General features: G+C 38.5%; 1 protein-coding gene across 1 annotated transcript in view; it reads right to left on the bottom strand.

The window, feature by feature from the left end:
* ST7 (suppression of tumorigenicity 7) overlaps positions 1-23,324 on the bottom strand; it is a 149,423-nt gene that overhangs the window by 11,148 nt on the left and 114,951 nt on the right. Inside the window, exons 7-9 of the mRNA XM_010004297.1 lie at positions 21,991-22,105; positions 11,149-11,221; positions 9,530-9,632 (exon numbers count right to left, since the gene is read on the bottom strand). Coding sequence (XP_010002599.1) covers positions 9,530-9,632; positions 11,149-11,221; positions 21,991-22,105 — 291 coding nt within the window. The remainder of the gene's footprint in view (positions 1-9,529; positions 9,633-11,148; positions 11,222-21,990; positions 22,106-23,324) is intronic.

The following is a 23,324-nucleotide window of genomic DNA, read 5'->3' as shown; positions in this document are numbered from 1 at the left end:
AAAAGGAGGAATAAAAAAAACAAATAAAAAAAAAAAAAAAAAAAAAAAAAAAAAAAAAAAAAAAAAAAAAAGTTAAAAATGTAACAAATACCTGATTTCCAGGGGGGAAAAAAAAAAATTACCTTTAAACTTGCTACTTGCAACAGTTGTTGAAAATTGCATGAAAATTAAAAGCACTACTGACTAAACTCACAAGCAATTTTTCTTCCTGTTACTGGATACCCCATAACAGAAGTGGTTAGAACACACAGAGGGTTCATACTACAGGAGAAGACACAGGTCCTGGACATTATTCAAACAGGTGACTTTTGTTCATGAAAAACAAAACACTGCCAGTTCAGCAGACATTATCTCATCACTGGTGTTATTACAGCCCAGTTAGTGAAATGATCCAGCGGAGGGGAAAGACACCCCTTGTTGGCATGCTTTACAGGGAAAGGAATGACAACAGGTATCAGAGGCTGCCCAATCAACCCCTGTCTGCCAGTTCTCCTCCAAGAAGTGAGACATTTCCCAGATGTGCTCTCACTGCTCTTCAGTAACATAAAGCAACTACCACACTCTTCCAGGATGCCCAAGAGCAAATGTTCTCCCCACAAGACTATTTAAGTTGACACAAGAGGCAGCAGGTGAGTCAGGCAGACTGTCAAGCCCTACCACAAGGTTCAGAAACGAAGATTAATCATTGCCAAGAAGATAGTTGAGCGTGCAGCCCTTCCACTTCACTGAGGCCTCTGTGCCTATGCACCAGTCTCTGCTTTGGTCTGGAAGGAGGACTGCAAGACGTAGGGACTGACCACAACCCAGTGCAGGCATCCAAGAGAAGACAACTTGACACCAGAGGTGAAACAGGCATGGGTGGTGTTAACCTCTCACAGTTCCTGGTAAACATCAACTTCTGTGAACAGCAGCACCTGCTCAGTGTGTGAGCTGGTGCAGAAAAGAGGACAAAAGAAATAGATGGCAAAAAGAACAAGAGGGCAAAAGAAATAGATGAGAACTGAAAATCAGCCTTGAGGAATGGAAGAGGAAAGGCCAGAGGGAAATGAGCACCAATAGCATGATGTCATGGAGGGCATCCTAGAGCTAGGTACCTCTTTGCCTGAAGGAGCCTGGCAGGAGCTAGCAACAGGTAAAAGATTTTAAAGAGACAGTGATCAAAGAAGAGAACTGTCAACACTGGGAAACAGAGAAATACTTCAAAGAGGAGAGACAAAATATGCATGTTTCTGATGAAGGTAACAATAATGAAAGAGAAGAAACTGAATTAGCAGTGGGAGCAGTATGTGTGTTACTTGGACTTCCTCTAAAGCCTTTCAGAAAACTTTGAGAGAGCTGCAAAGCAGGTGGATTAATGGAGGAAGCTGCAATTTAGTAGGCAGGACAGGGGATTAAGGGTGAGAGAGAGAACTGAATAAAGACCTGACAAGGAGGAGGGAGCTGCCAGGCTTACAAAGATACAGCAAGCATTCTCATTCACTGCCCTAATGAATGTGCCACCCTTTCAAAAACTCAAATTGTACCTGTTAAACAGAATGGAATACTGCTCCAAGAGCTGCAGGTTTCTATGTTTTATTCATGTAGAAAGTAGTTCTTATTTCTTTTTTTTTTTTTTTTTCAAAAATAAATGAGAAAGTATTTACATATTTCAACCAAAGGGGGAAAAAAACCAAACCAATTCTGAGACCATGTCACTATTTGTAAGAAAAAAAAAACAATCAACCAGAAAGGTATGTCCTATTTCTAAGAGTGCTGAGATGAAAGCATGTTGTTTTTGTTTTTATGTATTGTATGTTATCAGTAATTAAAAACAAATCAAGAGGAAATACTAGATGGGAGGGTATATCTTGACACTTGCAAATTATTCTTAGTCCTCACTCAGTTGTGGTGTCTTTTCAGTCTGGATTTTTCTCAGTTTTTCTCAGAAAACCATATTTTTAAAAGCTCCTCAGATAAAACGTGTGAAACACTCCTCCCTCGTTACACAATGACAGCTACTTTGCCAAATTAAAAGTCCATAATATGGTCTGGTGATACTCAAGAAGACCTACACACAAAGTTGACGGATGGCTCAAGTCTCAGTTTTTGTTTCATGTACAAAGGCCAGCCACACCTTTTGGGCATACAAGCTGTCAATGAACTTGTTCTGGAGGCATTTCTAGCAGAAATGCTAATTTTACACAGCTCTAGACAGACCTTGTCTGGAACACTCTGTACAGTTTTCATCAGACACTTTCAGAAACATAAAGACCAAATTCCACAAGTACAGAGCAGTTAAATAAATGGTACGTCTGTTTTGCAAGAGGGCACCTGAAGGCCTTCATCTGTTTAACTTATCTAAATAGGAGTAACGGGTACCAAAAAGTTACCTAGCAGTAGGTAGGGCTTGATTATTATGGAAGAAGAGATATGACTGTCCATGAAAATCAGAACGGTCTTGATGGCCTAGAATATCATATTCATTCTTGCATTGCTGTATTTTCAAGGAGAGTTCAAGACCCTCCAGGGTCTTGAAATCAACACAGTGCTCCTGAAACATTTTGGATCGGACAAGTAGACACATTCCAGTGAAATGAAATTCCATTAATCTTTCTTCAAAAACTATCCAAATGAGCTGCAGTCCTCACGCTGTCTGTATTATAATTTGTGAATTGTAGTCCTGACAGACAGCTGTGTGCAACAATTATCTCCAGTTCTTGGAAAAAATCAATCAAGGACATCTGACTGTAGTTTCTAAGAGGCTGCTATTGCACTTAATCAGATACTACACTAGACAGGTACAGTCTTCTCAGCCACCAAAGACTTCAGAGTGGAAATCTGACTATTTAATTCTCAGTGTTTCCAAAAGCCTCAGTTCAGAACACAGCCCTTCTTTTAAAAGGACTAATAAGGACGCAAGATCTAAACATACCACTACAATTCATACCAGTATGTACTTCATCTGGCTTTAAAAGAAAACAACCTGCACCTCCTGATAAAGTCCCTATGAACTGTAACTCCTAGTACACTGGCATCTTCTCAGATTCAACCATGACCTTTACAACTGAAGTAATAAAACTTCACTACTTTTTCAATAATACACAGGGGAAGACAGGAGGTCTGTCAGGATGAACCCAAGCATGGTTCCACTTCAGAGGGAGCGTCAAGTAACAGGTTAAATAACAAATATAGGAAGGAGTTAGCCGCCATGGAGAAAACTGAGATGGCATGCCCAATCTTCAACTGTGTTTGTTTTACAATGAAAATGAAGAATTTAGCTAGAAATGGACACAGAACATCAGCTCAGAAAAGACAGTCTAGAAAACTGCAGCCAGAATGACCTACACTTAATTACGTTGTGGGTGCATACTAAAGTTGTGCGATGATTTCTGTCATGAACAGATCAATCAGCCATTCTCCACTGCACTGTTTTGGCCTGGATTTTTTTGGTCGTCTTTTTTTGATTTTTCTGGCTTCTCTCCCCCCACACTTTTTATTGTCAAAAACCTGTATTTTCAGAGCTACAACAAGGGTAACAGTATTCTTTGTGTGCTTCCACAGAGGGCTCTAGGCTGGTTACATGAGCTTGTAATAGATATTGCTCAGATTTAGCCATTCTGTACACGTACAGGAATATGCCTTTTAACGAGCATTTGGAGGATGTCAATGGACATCATACACATGAAGTGCAACATGTTGGAGATTACATTGTCTTACTTGAATTGATTGAATATGCTTTATTTATTTAATAATATTGACAGCACTCTGGCTACTAATACTCCTCTGCTGGGAGTGCTCTTAACATTCCACATTAATGAGGTACTTCAGTGCCCTTTTATAAAATACATCAACCTATCTTAGGAAGGTTTCCTTCTTTTCCTCAATTGTGCAATTTGCCTCTGAAATTACAGCTCAGGCTGCAAATAGGCAATAGTCACTCCTGCACCTGTGACAGCATCCCTCCAGGCCAGAACATGAGAATTTAAGATTGTTTGAACAGGAAGTATCCTCCTCCCAGTGGGATGAGCAGCACAAGCTTAAAACAGTTCCAAAATACTGGTTTAAACATGCCCAGAGAAGCCACTTCTAGGTCACTTTGCAAGTTCTTATTGGATTGATGGAAATTAAGAAGTTTGCCCTTTTTGCTGGAGATAAAAAAACCAAATCAGTGTCTCAGTGAACAGTTAAAAACCCTCTTAAACATGTCTGGAATAGTTTCTCTGTAATATCATGGGGTGTGCAGAGCAGATTCATTTCCCATCTGTTTTATGAATTTGTTTGCATTATTTGTTTCTATTAGCAACTACAACTTACTAGAAACCACACAAGGATACAGACAGACACAGTTCTTATTTAAAAAAATAAAGAAAGAAAGAAATGAGAAGGGGTAAAAAGAACAGATAAATCTTTAAGAGTTTTTAGTCAATGGTTTGCTACATCATTTTAAGAAACTGTTCACATACAGTTTGTTTTTATTCAAGTAGTACCAGTATTTAAGTTGTTCAATTCAAATGCAGCAAACTTCAGCAGGTACTCTCTAAATCAACTCAGCTCTGGCTTACATAGCAAAACCTGTAACTGCGTAGCACACTTTTGAATCACTTTTAACAATTAGCTCTATGGACCATCATCTGTTTTCTCTTCTCGTTGCCTTTACTTAGTAGCTTGAGTCTTACAGATCACAGAAAAGATGGGAGGCTTTTCAGGAGGAGTGTGAATGCAGGGAGAGAGCCTTGCACATCAGTTCAGAAAGGGTGTTCCGTAATTGAGCAATGTCCCAGAAACAGCTGTGGTACTTTATCGGCATTAGCTTGGGATGGTTGAATTACATATAAGTGGGGAAGCTCCAAACACAACATATAAATAATATTGATGAAATCGTGTGTGTGTATGCGCATAGACATTTTTTCCTATCCACGCTACAAATTACATACTGTCCATGACACAGGATGTACTACTCTCTTTTCCATACAAAATCCTCTGGAATTCCAGTGATAGCCAAACTGCTTCAGGGGCAGTTTTGTTTAACTCTTAAATTTTTGAGCAGCATGTTGTCAGACAGTGTCAGCATATTTCCTTGGGACCAAAATTCCCAGGAGGAGTGTGAATGCAGGGAGAGAGCCTTGCACATCAGTTCAGAAAGGGTGTTCCGTAATTGAGCAATGTCCCAGAAACAGCTGTGGTACTTTATCGGCATTAGCTTGGGATGGTTGAATTACATATAAGTGGGGAAGCTCCAAACACAACATATAAATAATATTGATGAAATCGTGTGTGTGTATGCGCATAGACATTTTTTCCTATCCACGCTACAAATTACATACTGTCCATGACACAGGATGTACTACTCTCTTTTCCATACAAAATCCTCTGGAATTCCAGTGATAGCCAAACTGCTTCAGGGGCAGTTTTGTTTAACTCTTAAATTTTTGAGCAGCATGTTGTCAGACAGTGTCAGCATATTTCCTTGGGACCAAAATTCCACAGTGTATGGCACTACACTAAAAAAAAAAAGAACACTGGTCCATGGCATCTCATTTAAGATGAAGATGGTAGAAACAAATTTCAGACAAACTCTCACAGACAAGTGATAAAATCTGTGGTAATTCTTCTCACAGTGAAATTCACAGCTATTTGCTTTGATCTCCTTCCTGTGGGTACTGCTGATGTCAATCTGTTACTGGTTATGTTGGGTTTTTTTCTACTAAAAAGAACCCTGAAAATACTCTGCCCGGTGAAGTGCTTTCTTTTTACATAGGCAATCTCTGCCAAAGTATAAAGCTGAAATTTGCTGTAGCTAAGTTGTTTCAGTAACATAAACAAGACAAACTGTAGATAGACATAGTAACTTCTATCAAATATTCTTGTGGTACAGCTTAAAAATTAAGCCACTTTCAAGCACAGAAATATTTTTATAGGTAAGATGTCTTCAGAATGAGAAGTCTTGATCAGTTTGACAGTGGTTCCATTTCCTCTGCAGTCAAGAAGGAGATCATAATTGACATACATGAGCTGGCCTTAACCTGCACAGCTCAGCTTCCAGAGACAGCACAGCTAAGTCAGCTGCCCAGCCTCCTGGAGAGATCTGGCAGGCTGCACTGTATTGCCTTTGTTCACTTAAACCAAGTTCTGGTACCTCCACATGTCACATCTTGACTGCAATGAATTCCAGTAACAATGAAAATTTATCACCTATGGCTGAGACTTGGAAGAGACCTGTGCCAAAAGAAGGTTTTTTGCTAGAAGGGTGGCTGTCTGAAGAAAGACTGTCAGCCCTATTAGGTCTCTCTTTAAAGGCTTTTTTGCATAGAAAATAAAAACCAAGGTGATGTGCAATCATCTAGAATGTAGGGGGGTGCCAAGATGGTTTGCCATGACATACATCCTGAGAAGACTCCCAGAACCATACATACACACTATTTCTTATGTGCAAGACAGGTGTTCACAATAGGGTTTCTTAGTTCTATGGAAAGATGGAAATCTGCGACTTTTAAACTGCTTTTTTTTAAAGGGTTCCTACATCTTTCATTATATTAAAAAATAAACTGTAAGGAGTGTATCTGACCTCTGCAACATCACTCTGGAACACTGGACTGCAATCTGGCCTGAATCTCCTAGGGAAAAATCAGCAGCATTGCAAAAATCTCATGGTTGTTTCACAGAAACCTGCAATAGGTCACAATGGCAGACTCACTCTCCCTTTCCTGCTAAATGCAGCTCAGCTGCATCTCTCAGTGTGTTCAGAGTGTGCTCCCTGCATTCCTTTTGTCTCAGAATCTCATTTGCAAAAATCTGCAATTTCCAGTTAAGTATCTTGAAAATGCACATCTGATAATAATCTTTTTATAAGATAATTCTTAATGTTAATGATTTGAACTGAAAATGGTAAAATCTTTTGAGACAAACCCAAAATATATTTAACTACTTTTTTTTCTCCTTTATAGTGCAGTTCCCAGGCTTCAGCTGGGAGTTTTGCAAATGCTTTATATAATTTGTCACCTTTGCAATTTATTTCTTACTCAGTCTGAACAAGAGATCAATTAGTCTTTAAATCCTAAAGAAGCTTTGAATGTATATTAGTTTTGTGGCACTGTTAGATTTCTTGTGATACTGCCTGCTAAAACTTATCTCCACTTCATTAAGAATAAATTGGATATTACTTCAATCCTAATTGAGTAGAAATTGAGAAGTAATAGCCATACTGTGCATAAAATTATAACAAAAATATTTTTTGCCATCTTAATATCCTTTAGCTAATAGCAGAGAAAATGAGTATGAAATCAGCAGTGCTGCATATTAGTCTGTATTAGGCTATGCTGTTTAATGTTAAAATTTGAACTAAAAAACCCTACTGTCTGCTCCAAATACTACCTAGTTATCCTGATAACTTATATGTTTCATTAAGGTTTTCAAAATGACAGACTTTGAAAAACTGAGGGCATTAGTCAACAATGTGAACTGGCTGAAAAGCTCAGGAACTTCAGTGAGGAAGAGGACTGGAATTTCTTTAAAGCAAAAGTACTGAAACTAATACACCATCTGCATTTCACACATGAGGGTACTTGTCAGAAATTACAAGTATCATAAAATAAAGCCTTGTATTTAACAGTCACTGAAACAGAGGTTGGAGAGTGAGAACATCACAAGGTATGAATGAAAATACTGATCTACAAGAAAAGCAGGATCTTGGAGGTCTGGAAGTACAGATGTTACAGAGCAACTGCTACAATTTACAGTAAGGTAAATTTTGCAAAGGAGGTCAAAGCAAAGAAAAGCAAGCTTCTAAGTATAAACCAGAAAAAGAACAAGCAAAAAGATAGTAAACAAAGACCTGGCCTCAGATTCACGGCAGTGCAACGTGTAGAGACAACGGCAGGGTGGAGCACACACAGGAATGGAGGCTAGTCTGGGCCATTATTTTTGTCCCTGAACAGTCAATGAACCAGTCCCAGAAATTGTCAGACTTGCAGAAGTGACTTAAGCCAAAAAGAGCTCCACTCAAAATTGAGTGGTCCAGTAATGAGAGAAGTTAATGTAAGGCTGTTAATTTAAAGAGGAGGGAAACAATACATTTTAATATGGAATCTTTGGTATGCAAACTGATAAAAATTATTTTTATGGAAAGAATTGTCAAAAGCATGGAGGCAACTGAGGAAAACGGAACAGGCTCCCAAGGACTGCTTATGACAGGTTGAACTGATATCTTTGCTTAGCAAGACAGCTACATTTTTAGACAGCAAGGCTAGAATACTCCAACTGGGCTTCACTAAAACATTCAAAAAAGTTCACCCAGAGTAGGACAGGAATAGAAAGTTAAACAGGCAACCAGGCAGAAGATAATTATCAATGGCTGTATCAGTGGAAGAACCATTGGGATGGAAGAAAGTAAAGAGAATTCCACAGAAGCAGTCTTGGAACCCCTGGAACCCAACTTCATTTAATATTTTCCCTTGGAGGGAAGTCTATCTAGGGATGTCTAAGATAGTTCCTTCTTTCCACTGCCTGTAGAGGAAGTCTACATGATTTTATTAAACAAACAGCTTAACTTTCAGATAGCTAAACCATGCTATTTAGCGGTTGGCAAAAGAGATAAACATTTCACAGAAGAAATATTTAATTCCTGCAATGTACGAGAATGAAATTTCTGCAATCCACGTGTACATATGGGAGAGGTTTTAGGTTTATCTTGACCAAACTTGGTGTTCAGCTATACCTAATGAGTAGGCTTCCTGCATCAACAAACCACAGTCTTATGCTCTGCAGCAGAGGCTGCTTACTTTCAAAGGGCAATACTGGTCCAAAGGTTTGTGAAGTGAGGTTCAGAGGCAGATTCCAAGGGCCAAAAAGCAGCTGCCTCTGGCTTACCTTTACAATGAACTTACAGACTATTATACTGACAATCAGGTGATGAAATAATAAAATATATTAGCCTTTAGTAGCCCCTAGGTAAGATTCTTAATGCTAAGATACATATCTAGATAGAGGATTAGGGAATTAGAACATAAATCCCTTTTCTTACTTTGTAGCTCTCAGCAATTCTTCATCTCTGAGCTTTGTATTCTCAGAACTTAATGACAGGGTGCCGCATAAGGAATTACTAAGGCAATTTCCACGAAGCACACCATGAACTTCAAACATAGGTTCCTTTGTATAGCATGCCAAAAACATACTCTGACATGAATCATCAAAACATATAAAACATAATACTTTGAACTAGGAGATCTTTAATGGTTATTTTGTAAATAATAACCTGTCTTTCTGTATCATTCTGTCTTGCAGCATAGCATTTGGTGATGTTGGCTACTGCAATCCACCATGGAATTGTTGCTCACACAGAGAACTCACTTCAGCGAAAATTTCAAGTTGCACAGTCCAGAGTAGAAGATACCAAATGTGAAATACCAAATTAAAAAACCTGTGAATACTATCAGCTTGTTTCCCTTCCCATTGTTTGCTCCCTTTTCCACATCATCACTCACAATCTAACACAGAAATCAGGAGTTAGTCCTCAGCAGTGTTAAAGCTACAACAATGCTTTCTCCATACTCACTTTTGGCACATGTGGATTAAATTCTACTGCTCTGTGAATAGCTTCTACTGCATTCATCTCTGCAGTACTCAACCCTCGCCTCGAGGCAGCCTCTGGAGAAAACCTACAAAAGCAAAGAAACAAACACATTAGGTCTGAACTGCTTCTAAGAAAAAGCAAGTATCTAGAACATATGCCCATGTAACCAAACTGAGTCAATTTCCTATGCTCTCCAAACTCCCATAGCAAGTGGAAACTCTGAGTGATCTATTACATCAAGGCCAATGAAAATCCCAGCAGAAGTGGAAAGCATGTTTGCATATAATAATGGCAGAAAGTCAGTTCAAACAGTCCTTTCTCTGTCACTAATCTAAATTTGCTCTAGGTACCTTGCTAAGGGGCATATTCAAGGCTGAAGATGCAGAAAAAAAAGAAAATAAAAACAACCCCCAAAAAACAACAACAAAGCCAAATTATTGTTGGAGGGTTTCTATTAAAAACAGCTTGGGGGAGGTTTTAGGGAGGTTCCCAGCCCAATACCCCTGGGTCAGGTTGGGATGGAAGCACGATGCAGCAGCAGTAGCAGGTGGTCTACTGGCTGCAGCACCATTGAGGGTAGCATGCCCAAACTGTGGGCAAATCATCTGCCCCAGTGAATGAAAAACCAGACCATGCAATCTCTTTCTCACCTCACACCCCACGGCTAACTCCAGAGCTGTACTTGGCAGGCAGACACCACAGGGAAAGCTGTGACAACCTTAGCCCTGCCCTCCCAAGCTGGAGTCGCTGTGTAGGGAGGAAAGATGTTGCAGTAGGTACTGGCGATCTACAGGATAAAAAGAATGAAAGAAAATTACTTAGATCTTGATGTGTACATACACTTTAAAAGCAAAAACTGTCAGGATGTCAGCTGAGAAAACAGCTTTCCACTCTACTTGCTTTCCAACTTTAGGGAGACATTCGACCCTCAGGTGCACAGACACAACTCTGCCTGGGATTTGTGTGAAGGCATCTGAGAGCAGAATTGGGATTTTTAAGCTCCATCTCACAAGGAGCTGAGCACCCTTTCAGAGCAGGCCAGTGCTCTCAAGTCCACAGGAATCAAGTAGATGTGCTCAACACCTTGGGAGGTTAAGACCCAAGAGAAAACCATAACAGGAACGAGCAAATACTTGTGTGTCTAAAAATATGGATGTCATCTACCTCTCAGAATTCCTGACATTGTTATGCTAAATCCACCTGCTGCTATTAAAATAGATGGGCAGTATTCTGACAACATCACTACCACATTTATTAATTACCTTGTTGTGGTCAGGTTTGTACACAGTTGAAGAACTTCAGCCACACAACACCTTTTAGTTGCATCTTCATTATACTACGTAGGAAGCCAAAGCTCACCCAGATAGTATACATAAAACTGAAACCATTTGAATTTATGCTATTTCTCTTCTTCTTCTGTAATATTTCAAGTGCAGTGTTTGACCACTACAATTTTTTCTTACATGTAAAGTCATTTTATAAATTTACTGCAGGACAGAATTCTCCTGCTAATCCAGCAGATTGTTAGGGTGTGGGCTCAGCTAAGAGAAATCTCGAGTTAAATCAGGAATTTTGCTGGACAGTGGTTCTTCTGCACTTACTTGTCAGAGACAGCTCTGGCTTTGAGCAATGCAGCTGTGTAGCATATTGTTGCTGATTTTGGTAAGCTTATATCTGTGGAAAAAAAAAAAGTAAACATCAGAGGATTTAAAAGTATGCAGAAAGAAGAGTGTTTGATATTTCAGAGTAGGAATGGCATATGCAAAATTATTATGTGAATTCAGATACTTTCTGATCTTGGGACTTGTACTGCCATGTTACATGGATTTTTAACTTTCTACCCAATATACAGTCTTTAGAACCTTATGCTAATGACAACATGAACTGCCATTTAAGCAGCAACTGGGTTAATTAGAGAACTAATTCAAAGAGTGACATGACAGAGACATAATGAAAGAATTAATTACTTCATACATAAAAGTATAGATAATGTGGAATACATTAATTTTTCCATAGTTCACAAAATAGCTAAGTAATAGCTGAGGGCTATCTTATTCACTCCCCTTGTTTTCATTAAGAAGCAGCTGTCAAATATGAATATGTGGCAGCTATACAAGTTAAGACAACTGTTTAAGTAATAATGGATTTGACTTGGCAGCAAACAACCATTAGATTTACTGCAGTTAAAGATCAGCAGTAATAAGGTGTTTTGGCTCTTAAAGGAAATTTTGGGCTAAAATACTAACCAGACAGTCCCTGGACATTTTACCCTGTTCCAGAGACACACAGTAGCCATAAACCTTACTTAACACATTAGTTCAACTTAGTTTATATCTGTTCTCTACCTGTAGATTGGCATAATATATCCAAAAGGTAGAAAGAAATACTGCTTAACAGACTCGAGTTATAGATTTGTTCCCACTGTTACAGAGAAGAACTGATTTCCACACTAGTAATCTACTAGCATTAAAAAGTTAAAGATTACTGCTAAATGAAAAAAAAAAACAGAAACCCAAACAATTCCCACTAAAGGCTGGGTTCTGCAAACACTTCAGCACACTGCAATATTATAGCTTCCTGTAGTAAACAGCAAATACACACGTAGTAAACAAAAGGCGCTGGGAGTACCTCATCTCCCTATTGTTCTAAGAAATGATCTATCCCTCTTTATGTCATTAAAGTTGATTAGAAAGAAGAATTACCACAGAGCTTGGTAACTTCAGGGTGAAGAGAAACTTGTGATTTAGAAATTCAGTGCCTTGCAAGACAGAACTCCAGAAAGGAGTTAAAGAGGACAAGTTGCACCTTGGGAGTAATCATTATTCACTTATTAACAACCAAGCAATCAGGCAGAACGCTGTTCAGACAGACAAAAAAATATTGCCAGAATGACTGAAGCAATTTGAAAATGCTACCTGTTAAATCCTCTCTATTGTCTTTCTATGCACTTGCACTTCAACTACGAGATATAAAGATCATTGGAAGTTCCCCTCTAATATCTTCCAACTGTAATTTCACTGGAGTATGTAATTGCAGTGACTAAAGTAATTAAGAAAAACAGCATGCAAAGCAGTCTGGGTGATAGATATTTTAATTACTCCACTAATAGAAGCTAGCTACAGGCACAGATACGAGCAAATCCTTAATGACAAGAGGAGAAACTACTTACAAGCACTCTCAGTAACTCTGCTTATAGCATATAACATTAAAAGTTATTTCCAGTAAAGAGAAACTACTTTTTTCAGAACATACTGGTCTCTATCTTTCAGTATAAACCTTATTCATCAAACCACAAAATCACAGAATCATGGAATGGTTTGAGTCAGAAGGGACCTTAAAGATCATCTAAGTTCCAAGCCCTTGCATGGGCAGGAACACTTCCCACTAGATTAGGTTGCTCAGAGCCCCATCCAACCTGGCTTTGACCACTTGCAGGGATGGGGCTTCCACAACTTCCCTGGGCAACCTGTTACAGTGTCTTACCACTCTCACACTAAAAAAGGAGTGAAAGGCAGAGGAACTGAAAGAATAAAAAAAAACAAAACAAGAAAACCAATTACGTGCTGTCACTTATAAAGCTTTCAAATGGTAAACAGAATCACAGAATCATCTTAGTTGGAAGGGACCTTGATGATCATCAAGTCTAACCACAACTTAAATCCCCCTACCATAACCTAATTTACCAGTTCAGTGCTTAAATCATATTGCTAAGTGCTGTATCTACGTTTCTTTTAAATACTTCCAGGGATGGTGAATCTACCACCTCCCTCGGCAACCTGTTCTAATGTCCAACAACTCTTTCAGTAAATAAATTCTTTCTAATATCCAGTTTAAAATTCCCCTGGTGCAGCTTCAGGCCATTTCCTCTCGTCCTGTCATTATTCATTTGAGAGAAGAGGCAAACTCCCACCTCCCTACAACCTCCTTTCAGGTAGTTGAAGAGAGCAGTGAGATCTCTTCTCAGCCTCCTCTTCTCCAAACTAAATAATCCCAGTTCCCTCAGCCTCTCCTCATAGGGCAACTCGACATATTTCTCCCTTACCTGTAAGTGTTTCTCTGGGCCATCAAGCCACCATTACCTCAAGGGAAATAACTTCCTCTGCAGCAGTTCAAGCCTAGTAACATTGGTTCATGATCCAACCTTTAGAAAATTTTGCATGCACAACACAGAACAACAGGTCTACCTAGACAGAAGTCCCTGGAAATACATTTTCTCAATCAAATGTCAAACTCCACATAGAAAGAAAAAAAAGAATTACCTCAAGGGAAATAACTTCCTCTGCAGCAGTTCAAGCCTAGTAACATTGGTTCATGATCCAACCTTTAGAAAATTTTGCATGCACAACACAGAACAACAGGTCTACCTAGACAGAAGTCCCTGGAAATACATTTTCTCAATCAAATGTCAAACTCCACATAGAAAGAAAAAAAAGAAAAAAAAAAAAAAAAGAAGATGATGTTTGCCTGAACTTCTCAGAATTACGTAGCAAGAGCACCACTTAATTTATATGTCTGTCTAAAGCTAGGAGGAATCAAGAGGTCTGCAGCATATAACCAATGCAGCAGAGGGAAAACAACCGTTACACTGATAAAAACTGCTGTCTCAATTTCATCAAAGAAAGCACGTATGCCAGCAAAAGCCAGAATGACAGCAATAAAACAGCAATTCAGCCATTAATACACAGTCCATGAGGTTAAACAGTGAACTTCTCAACACAAGAAAACCCTCTAACCACAAGTTTAAAGGCTAGTTTCTGCCTCAGATCATGGGTACTTGAATGGAGAACGTTCAGTGGAAGTTGCATGGACCACGTTGTGAGGATAATTACAATTCTTGGTTAAGAGATTAAGATATCATACAGTAGGAAGTTAGTCTGACGCAGGATTAAATATACTAAAATAAAACACCATCTCACAAAACAGTATCTTTTAGTAGGAAGCAAGTGCTCCTGAGCTGGAAATATCAGTGTATCTAGAGTGCAGGATTATCCACAATGAACTGCTGGCATCTGCAAGGAAAATGTGGCGAGGTGAAGCAAGGCTCAGGTACATCACCTGAGTCATTACTTCAAAAGAAACGGTATTTCTCAAGGAATGTTGTGTTCGGCTCTCATTACCCATAGTCAAGAACAACAAAAGTAAAGAGAAAAACTGGATTGCTTTTTAATGATCCAAATGAAATACAGTAGGAGAGAAGATACAACTGTTCCCTATGCATACCCAAAAGGAACACCAGGAAACGAGAAGGCCCGCTTAGGAGCAGGATAATGTTGCCACAAGAACAAACAGTTCAGAGTTAAATTGAGGCTGGAGATTAAAAGAAGGCTTCTGTAAAGTTAATTTTTGAGGCACATTTCCAGGTAGAACAGAGTGGCAAACAAAATAGCTAATTCTAGGCTGGAACTTGCTCAGCTAATGAAAGGGGTAATATCATGTAGTGAATGCAACAGCAGGGGACCTGACTCACCCAGGAGGCCTCTTCCAGTACTATGCTCCTAATCAGCCAGCAGCAATTATTTGAGGATAATACCTACAGTCTCTTCGCAATGGTAGAATTACATATAAATGTTCACCCTTATGTTGCTGTGGAGATAACCCTCAGTAGGTCCATGCCTGTTCCCCTCTATAAATGTTTTGGGGTTTTTTGTTTCATATTAGACCGTATTTGGTTCTGCTGTATCATGGTCTGCTCACTACAATACTTCAAAATCCTCATATAATTTAGACTTCATCTCCAAAAACAGACACTCATATTTTAGAAAAAAGCATAATATAATTAACCAGGCATAATTCTGGTTGAGTTTAACAAGGGAATCAAATCTAAACTAGAGTTAGGAGATGTGTTCTCTGTCAGGAACCAAAGTAATGTTTTTAATAAATTACTGTGTTCAGCTCCGTGAGCCATTTGGCAAAATATCTTCACATTTACTGTTTCCCACCCTCCTGTGATTACTTGTGGAGATCCCACAATGTCCTGAAAGATGTGACTGCTATTCTGTTGTCAAAACCATCAGGACACTTTTACCTAATAAGAACTGATGTGTCAGTCTAAAAAGGCTCTGGTTCTTCCTTGCTGTTTGTATCTTTTAACAGAATATAAAATAGTTTAGACTTAATTTATGACCATTTTATTTCGATTAGCCCCAGTTCAGCTATAGGGACGGTTGGGAAAGAGAATTCTTAGTGGTCATTTGCTTCCTAAGCAGTTGCTTGTGGGAGTGAACTAATGGAAAGATGCTATGGGTAGAGACTTCCAACAACAGTATCACTACTGCTCTGATTCAAGATATCCAGAATATACCACATATCATCAATAGGTCACGGGATCTATTGCTTTTACAAAATAGCAAGTAATTAAGAAATTATGAATTTGGATACGGATCGGTGCAACGTCTCCTAGCCAAGTCATCAGAAGGCCTTAAACGAGAAGAGACAGGCATGCTGCAATTGTTGAAGTCATTGATCAGAAATTTTTCCTTATTTTGACCCCAAAGCACATAATTCCCAAGTCAACAATACAGATTGCTATGGGCTTAATTTCAGATAGATCAATGGTCTTATCAAAACTAATAGGGCTTCAATATTTGCTGAAATAAGATGATCTGGGGACATAATTTACATAGTAAGATCCTTCCAGTTCAACTGCTAGATATTCTTCACATAGCACTGAAGAGAGACTACATTTAGTTGCTGAAATCATTCACATATTTCCAAATACGTAACTGAAAGTGTATCAACAAACTGGAAGAAGTTATGCAAAGAAGTAAAACAAAAAATGGTGGAATACAGGACATGTATTACGGTATGGTGAACCCCAGCTCTGATTTTCTCTCCCTCAGCCCGTCCAAAGACTCCCGAGTTTAAGTGCTAGGGCCAACACTTGCCCCATCAGCACAGAACTCCCTCAGTTTTTAGCACCTGCAGGCTAGATTGTCAGCTCTTGCACAGGTGGTTGGAAGAATTGCTTATAGGAAAGATTGAAAGTGCTCTAGCAAGTAAGTATGTGCAGGCTGGATCAGTGATGACAGAAGAGAGATGCAGTCATCTGTAAAGACACAGACATTAAGGAATAAAGTGAATTAAGCTGATACAAATGGTTAAGAGTGAGAGCAATGGGATGGAATTCAATAAAGGAAAGTAAGAAGTGAACATCAGGGGAAAAACACTTTGTCAAAAAGATCTAATATCCTGTAGTATTACCTCCCATGAGAATAGTCATTGCATTTTTCCACAAAATGTGGCAGAAAACTTGCTGGGGGGAGCAAAATTATGAACATGGTTACCTAATGCTTATTTTGTGCTTGCAAAACAAAGCAGTTCCGATTCTCTGTACTTCTGACATTCTTCCTCAGTGGTGGCAAACACCCCAGCCAAACACAAACACAAACACATAGGCACTGTGCATGTTAAGGCCTAGATTTCGGTCCCCTGATAGGATGGAAAATACATTTCAGCACAAACAAAAACTGTTTATTTTGCCATGACCACAACTTAACTTCAACTGTTCAGTTACAGAAAAAGTTTGAGGGTCATTGCTGGTTGTAAACCCTTCATATGCAACTCTTGCTGAGATGAATATCTCAGTGACCAGGCAGGTATCAGCCCATTCAATTTGACCAAGCTCAATCCTAAATGAATGTAGAGGGGAAGGAATCACTTCTCTTATAGGAGATTAGAAAGAGTAAGATTAGTATTATTAGTTTAGACTTTTTGTGCCTTTGCACACACAGAAGAAACAAAAAATCCTATGATATGATCACAGAATCATATGGCAAAAAAAGAGACCAGATGGCATGAACAGGCACAGAAGTGAGGCAGAGATCTAGCTGAAGCGACAAATAATTTTGACATGAAGGAAAGAAACTAGTTCTTAGAAGCAGAAGCTGAAAAAGATGTAATGGGAAGAAAAGACAAACTATATTCTTGCTACTGCTGTTACACAAACTGAATTGCCTGATTTGCATCTCTTGGAGATGGTAGACTAGGCTTTGGGATGACCTTAATTTAAAGGAACTTTCTCTTAAGGTATCTCTTACGAGAAACAAAAGAAAAAAAAGGATTATAAAACAGTGTGCATGAGATAATGGTTGCTTCTATAGTGTTACTCGCTGCATTTTTAACTCAGAAGAAAACCCTTTCTTGTACTTAGAACATCTACGCAGTTATCTCCACCAGGTAGAACATCTCAAAAATACCAAACATGTCAAGTTATAAAACCAATGGAGCGGAGCTGTGACCTCAAATACATACATACATGTATACATACATACACACATACAAAACATCTGGAGATCATAGCAAATATAGCTGAAGACTCTATGCAACTGGTTCATCAATCTGCAACTTGCTACAATGCTTTCAATTTCAATGTTAATAGAATTTACCCATTTCCTGAGTCTGTAAGGACAAGAAGAATTGGACAGAGGGGGACTGGAGAAAGGAGAGTAGCACTGAACTGGCTAGACTTTAGGTAACTGGTTTCTCTACATTCACTGCTTAGATTTCACTGAGTTGAAAGCACTCCAAGACAAAGAAGACAAGAAACCTAAAGTGCTTCTTCAAAGGCCTGCATTTTGATTTGGCACTACTGTACGATTCTTCAAAGTACGCTGTTATCAAATAAAAAAGTGTCATAGTCTAGAGCAGAATGAGACCCTCTGTTTCTAAAAATCACTTTCTTTCTATGTATCCTTTGGTCTAAATTATCTTCTCAAGTGGATTCTGAAGTTGGGATTCTGTCTACATGGTGACACGGTCTTTCTCCTTCTTTGCAAGGTGGTAAGTGAAAAGGGAATCTGTATAAAGTGTTCCTTGTGCAAACCAGAAAGCTTATAGTCTCACTGGAAAACACTGTCATTTGAAAAAAGGAATGTAAGGACAGGTTTAGGGAGGAACCACTGCATCACTATGACTACATACACAGGCATCCATTCTTTTAAAATCTGACTTTCAATTGCCAGAAAGGTCTGAGTTTTCTCACAGTACCCAGGCTACCAGATAGTAACACCCAAAGCAACCGGCTGCTCAGGGAAGTTAATAAATCATTTGTTCTAAGCATCACAACAAGCAGACCTATCCACTGGAAAAAAATCAGTTTTAAAAGGAAAGAGGAGCAGCTTTATCTACTATGAATACCAGAAGCATATTCCATCCAGAACAGTCTCTTTAGCAGCCATAGCTATCTGCTGTAAATTATCATGGATATATGTAAAATCAGAGCCAAAAATTCTTTCAAAACTCAACAGCATTTAGGTCATCTGCACTCTATTGACAGACACTGAACTCTGAAACCATAATGATGTAGCTCAGCAACAGTGCATGCTGTCCCACTAATGAGGCCCTTTTTCCATGAATAATGAGTATGGACATCAGCTCTGTTGCCAGGTACATAATATAAACACAATTTAACACATGGCTTTTGGTAAAGCAGTATGTCTGCTTGCAGAGGCTGAGGTTTTGCATAATGTGATCCAACTTTTTAGCCCAGGGTGGGGGCAGACTGCTCAAGGAAATAATTTGTTCATATGTTATCAAAATACAATAAATCAGTTTTGGTCTTAGTCAAAAAAAGGAAGAGGAGTGGGACCAACAGAAACTGCAGATAGGAAAGTATAAACGAGTTCATTGTTTTATATTCCAATAAATCTTACAACACATGAAGCTGATGAGTTCTAAAATGAGCTGAGACTCCCTGAGATGGGCCTTCTGAGACTCATGAACTGTAAGGGTTATACTGGTTAAGCCTGTGTTCACTGAGTCCTTGTGCATACCTAGTGTATATACACACCTTTGTTTCTATATGGCAAAGCGAGACTTGAAACTGCATGGGTCCAAATAGACAAAGTGAGAAGAGTTATTTATTTGAAAATCCTTATTTTTTACATTTACAATCTCAGTTTTGACTCTATCAAATGCTTTTGAGAAAACAAAATGCACCTTCCAGTTTTCTCAGCTTCCATGACATAAAGTGCCACTGTGGTATTGTTTAAAACCAGAGATCAGTGCTTTAGTATGCAAAAGCACAGATGGCATGGGAGTTCAGATTTGGGAGTGTATGGCTTAATTCCCTGTTCTGTCACAGTTCTGCTATTTCCCCAGGCTATTATCTCACAACTCCATTAAAGACTGGAGGGTGCCAACAACCTATGGCGCTTAGGGCATAAAAATGAGCATTTCTATTTACCTGCCTCTTAATATGCCAGAATTCCTGTATCACAGGAATTAGTGAAATTCAAGGAGCTACAAGAAAGAGTCTGATGTTACCACTTTAACTGCAGATTTATTCAACCAGGCACAACCAAGATCTTTTGCACAGTCATTACAGTTACTGGATGGTAGTACTCAAGGGCCTGGGTGACATTTTCATGTTCACTTAGAATTATTTGACTCCAGAAAGAGTTGAAAACATTCCAGGCTAGACAGGTAGCAGCACTGTTGCCTGTAATCAGCTGCTTATGTATCTTTTGTTAAATAACCTCAGGTCTGCCACAGTCTACTGCAGGGGTCTGAATTTGACTGTATGATCATGTTAGTATCAAGCCAATGGTCTAGTCATAGACTCTTTAAAATTTACCTTGATTTCCTAAGTTTTAAGATGTTAGAAGAAAGCAATTAGCACATATTTAGTGGAAGCTTCAGCAATTTTTTCAGTTATACACTCCAAAGATTCTTTGCTCATCAAGTACACACATCTCAGTACTCCAATAAACTTACGCACCATCCCCTTGTCACTGTTCCATGGGATGATACAGGGCCAAGGACTGGGGCAGACAGCAGGAAGCCTCTGTCTGTGTGGGCTCTCACTGTTCTGCTTTTTTGGCATCCAGGCAATGCAACAGAGACTGTCAAATAAAGAGAAGGCAAAAGCCACAGAGAAAAGGGTAGATGGAAAAGATGTCTGCTAAGGCAGGAACTAAAAAGTCGGTGAGGAGATGCGTCATGACCATCACCACCCCAAAGATAAGACTGGCATAGGTAGGTAGGAGAGGCAGAAGAACGGAATTGGAAATGAGCAGTACCAGCTGAATAAGGAGCCTCTGGTAGGAACAGGAGTTCTATTGCTCTCTGGCAATAGAAAGCTGAAACTGACCATGCAAGAGAGAAGACAATTCAGTAAACAAACAGGACAGAAGATCAACTACGGGCAGGCTGGTAAAGATGCTAATTCCTTCAAAGAATCAAAGAGAAAGAGAAGCCAAAGCACTGTGGATAGAGGCTCCAGAGCCCATAACTGGTAGTCATTTATACAACAGTACCTCAAATGATGGCCATCTACCTTTTCAAAAACTTTAGAAGTTATAAGAATTAAAATCTCTGTTCAAAGAACACCAGAAAGGCTGTAAGAGCTAGTAATTAAGAACATTTTAAAGGCTACAAGATTAACCAAGAGAAAGAGTTAAGAAACACCAAAATTAAGGCTGTTTCACTTGATTTACCTATTTGATCAATGCATGTTATAATCTCATTTTTAGTTACATGATTACATAATATTCTATTCATAAACTCCCTTGCCATACTCCAGTGCACAGAATGAGACATCTCTTAGGATGCGTGAGGACTGTGTAGTAACACACAGGAAAATGATGGCTTTAGGATTCCTGAATCACTTGTTGCAGACCTTGGAATGCAGGTAGTGACAAAGTCTGGGACTGCAGGAAGAGTATAAAGAGTGGCACTGTGAAGGTTGATGAATATTGAGCAAGAGAATTGGATTGTATCCCTGTTTCTGTCGCAAAATTTCTACACAATGCAAGGAAAACTCATTTATTTTAAACTAAACAAAGTATACCAGTTGATGTTTCTTACTCTGTCCCTTCTCCGCTTGGGATCCTGGTGTCTTGAATTCAAGTTCAAAGGGCTAGAGCTGAAGTCAGCAGGAGATGTGATTTGAACATAAAAAGTGATGCAATACTGCATAAATCAATGTTTGCTGAAAAATACTGAAAATTACTATTACAAGTTCACCAAATCTTCCGAGCTTTCCAAGATTTCCCAGTAAGACAGGAAGTCTGCTACTCACTAGACTGCTGTGAAGTTATATCAATCAATGTTTGTAAAGTACCTGTAGCTACTAAGTCAGCATTCATAGAAAAGCCAACAAGGGATCTGATAATCTCTTCAGACAACATTTGAATATCATGCAATAAAAAGTCTGCAGAACCTAAGTGGTCATTATTTAAACATCATCAGAAAGCAAAGAAAGCACTGAGGAGTTGCTACTAAGTGCATTACCACTATCTTGTACAATTAATTAAGCATAAATCAGCAAAAAAAATTATGCACAATGTTTAATCTTTGGATTAAAGACTGTGTTAAGAGGATCTTTGAAGCTCACACCAATCACCTTAATTACAATGTTTCCTAAATTTTAAGTGTTTAACTTAGAAACATGGCTTCTCTGCAAGAGAACCATATAGAAAAAACATAAATATGTATGAACTTACCATCATACTTTGCTAAGACTGCCTGGACATCTGCATATGCTTGCAGTTCCAACAAAGCCTCTAGCAGGTTTTCATGGATGTTGAACATGCTGAGCAGAGGAAACTCCTTCATCAGCTATAATCAGTGACATATAAAAGAACTGGATTATTAACATGGAAAAGGGTTTCTTTTCAAAATACATTGAAATAACCAACACCAGGCTAAACCCCCTCAGTTCCCCTTTTTCTTGACTCTCTCCTGGAGTTCACTATTGTCTCAGAAATTTCTGAGCTCTTAAAGGACATTAGGTAAGGTTTTTTGACAAGACATGCTTTGCATAGGATGCAATTTGATAAATCCAAGAACATAGCTGCCTGAATGCATTACTCCCCTTCAATTAACACGTTTCTTCAAAGAGAAGAAGAGTTATCTTATCAAACTGGACAATAATCTTCAGCAATGCAACTCATGTGTATCAGTAGTAAGCAAACATCACCTCTTTGTTATATTAGCAAAAAAATACATTGAAAAAAAATAGAATAAAATAAGAAAGGCTTACACATACGCAACTGAATTATCAAATACAGGAGATGAGAATCTGTAATCATGGTACTTTGGAACACAACTGTAATTGTGGCAAATATATTAAAAAAAAAAGGCAGCACCAATAGGAAATTTATACAAATTTATTTATAAATTTATACAAATCAAACAAAAACATTTATACAAATCTAACACTATAATTAAAGAATCCATCTTGTATTTTAAAGTGAATGAAATGTGTAGTTAAAATGATGTAATTCTTTTACACATAAACGCCTTTACTTTATGAACTAACCCTTTGAGAGATACCAGGTTATTTGTTCTTAGACACTGCTAGTTTCAGTGTCTGCATAGATTCAAATGACTTGAAGCTGATATTCTACTGCATTTCCTTTCTGAAGCCATACTTATTAGAAGCATCCGTGTTTTTTACTGCAGGATTGATTAATTTATTTATTTTTTTATTCTCAGAGTGATTATCTAAAGAACTGAAGTGTTAAAAGATCCTTGTTCCCTTGTGTCTTCTTCGTGATTGTTATACCTTAACTGTCTACGTCATGTAGACTCAGCACAAAAAGGTCTCATACAGTGTAGAACTAGGATAGCTGATATTGCTGCTGTTCTTCAGGAACTTGCAGGGGAACAATGTAATTTACAATTTCTCTGAGATGGTTTATGGCAACAGAAGTACTGTAACAAGCCAAGTAAAAAACTGATTCAAGGTCAGCCTTGCTCAATTTGAAAACATTAAGCTGGACCTGAAAAATTTGTAATTTAATAAACCACTTTTAAATATATAAATAGAGATACT

Source organism: Chaetura pelagica, unplaced genomic scaffold (assembly GCF_000747805.2).
Source record: "Chaetura pelagica isolate M959 unplaced genomic scaffold, ChaPel_1.0 scaffold68, whole genome shotgun sequence".
Lineage (NCBI taxonomy): Eukaryota > Metazoa > Chordata > Aves > Apodiformes > Apodidae > Chaetura > Chaetura pelagica.
Note: the sequence above shows the minus strand (reverse complement) of the source record. Positions and strands in the feature narration are given on the sequence as shown.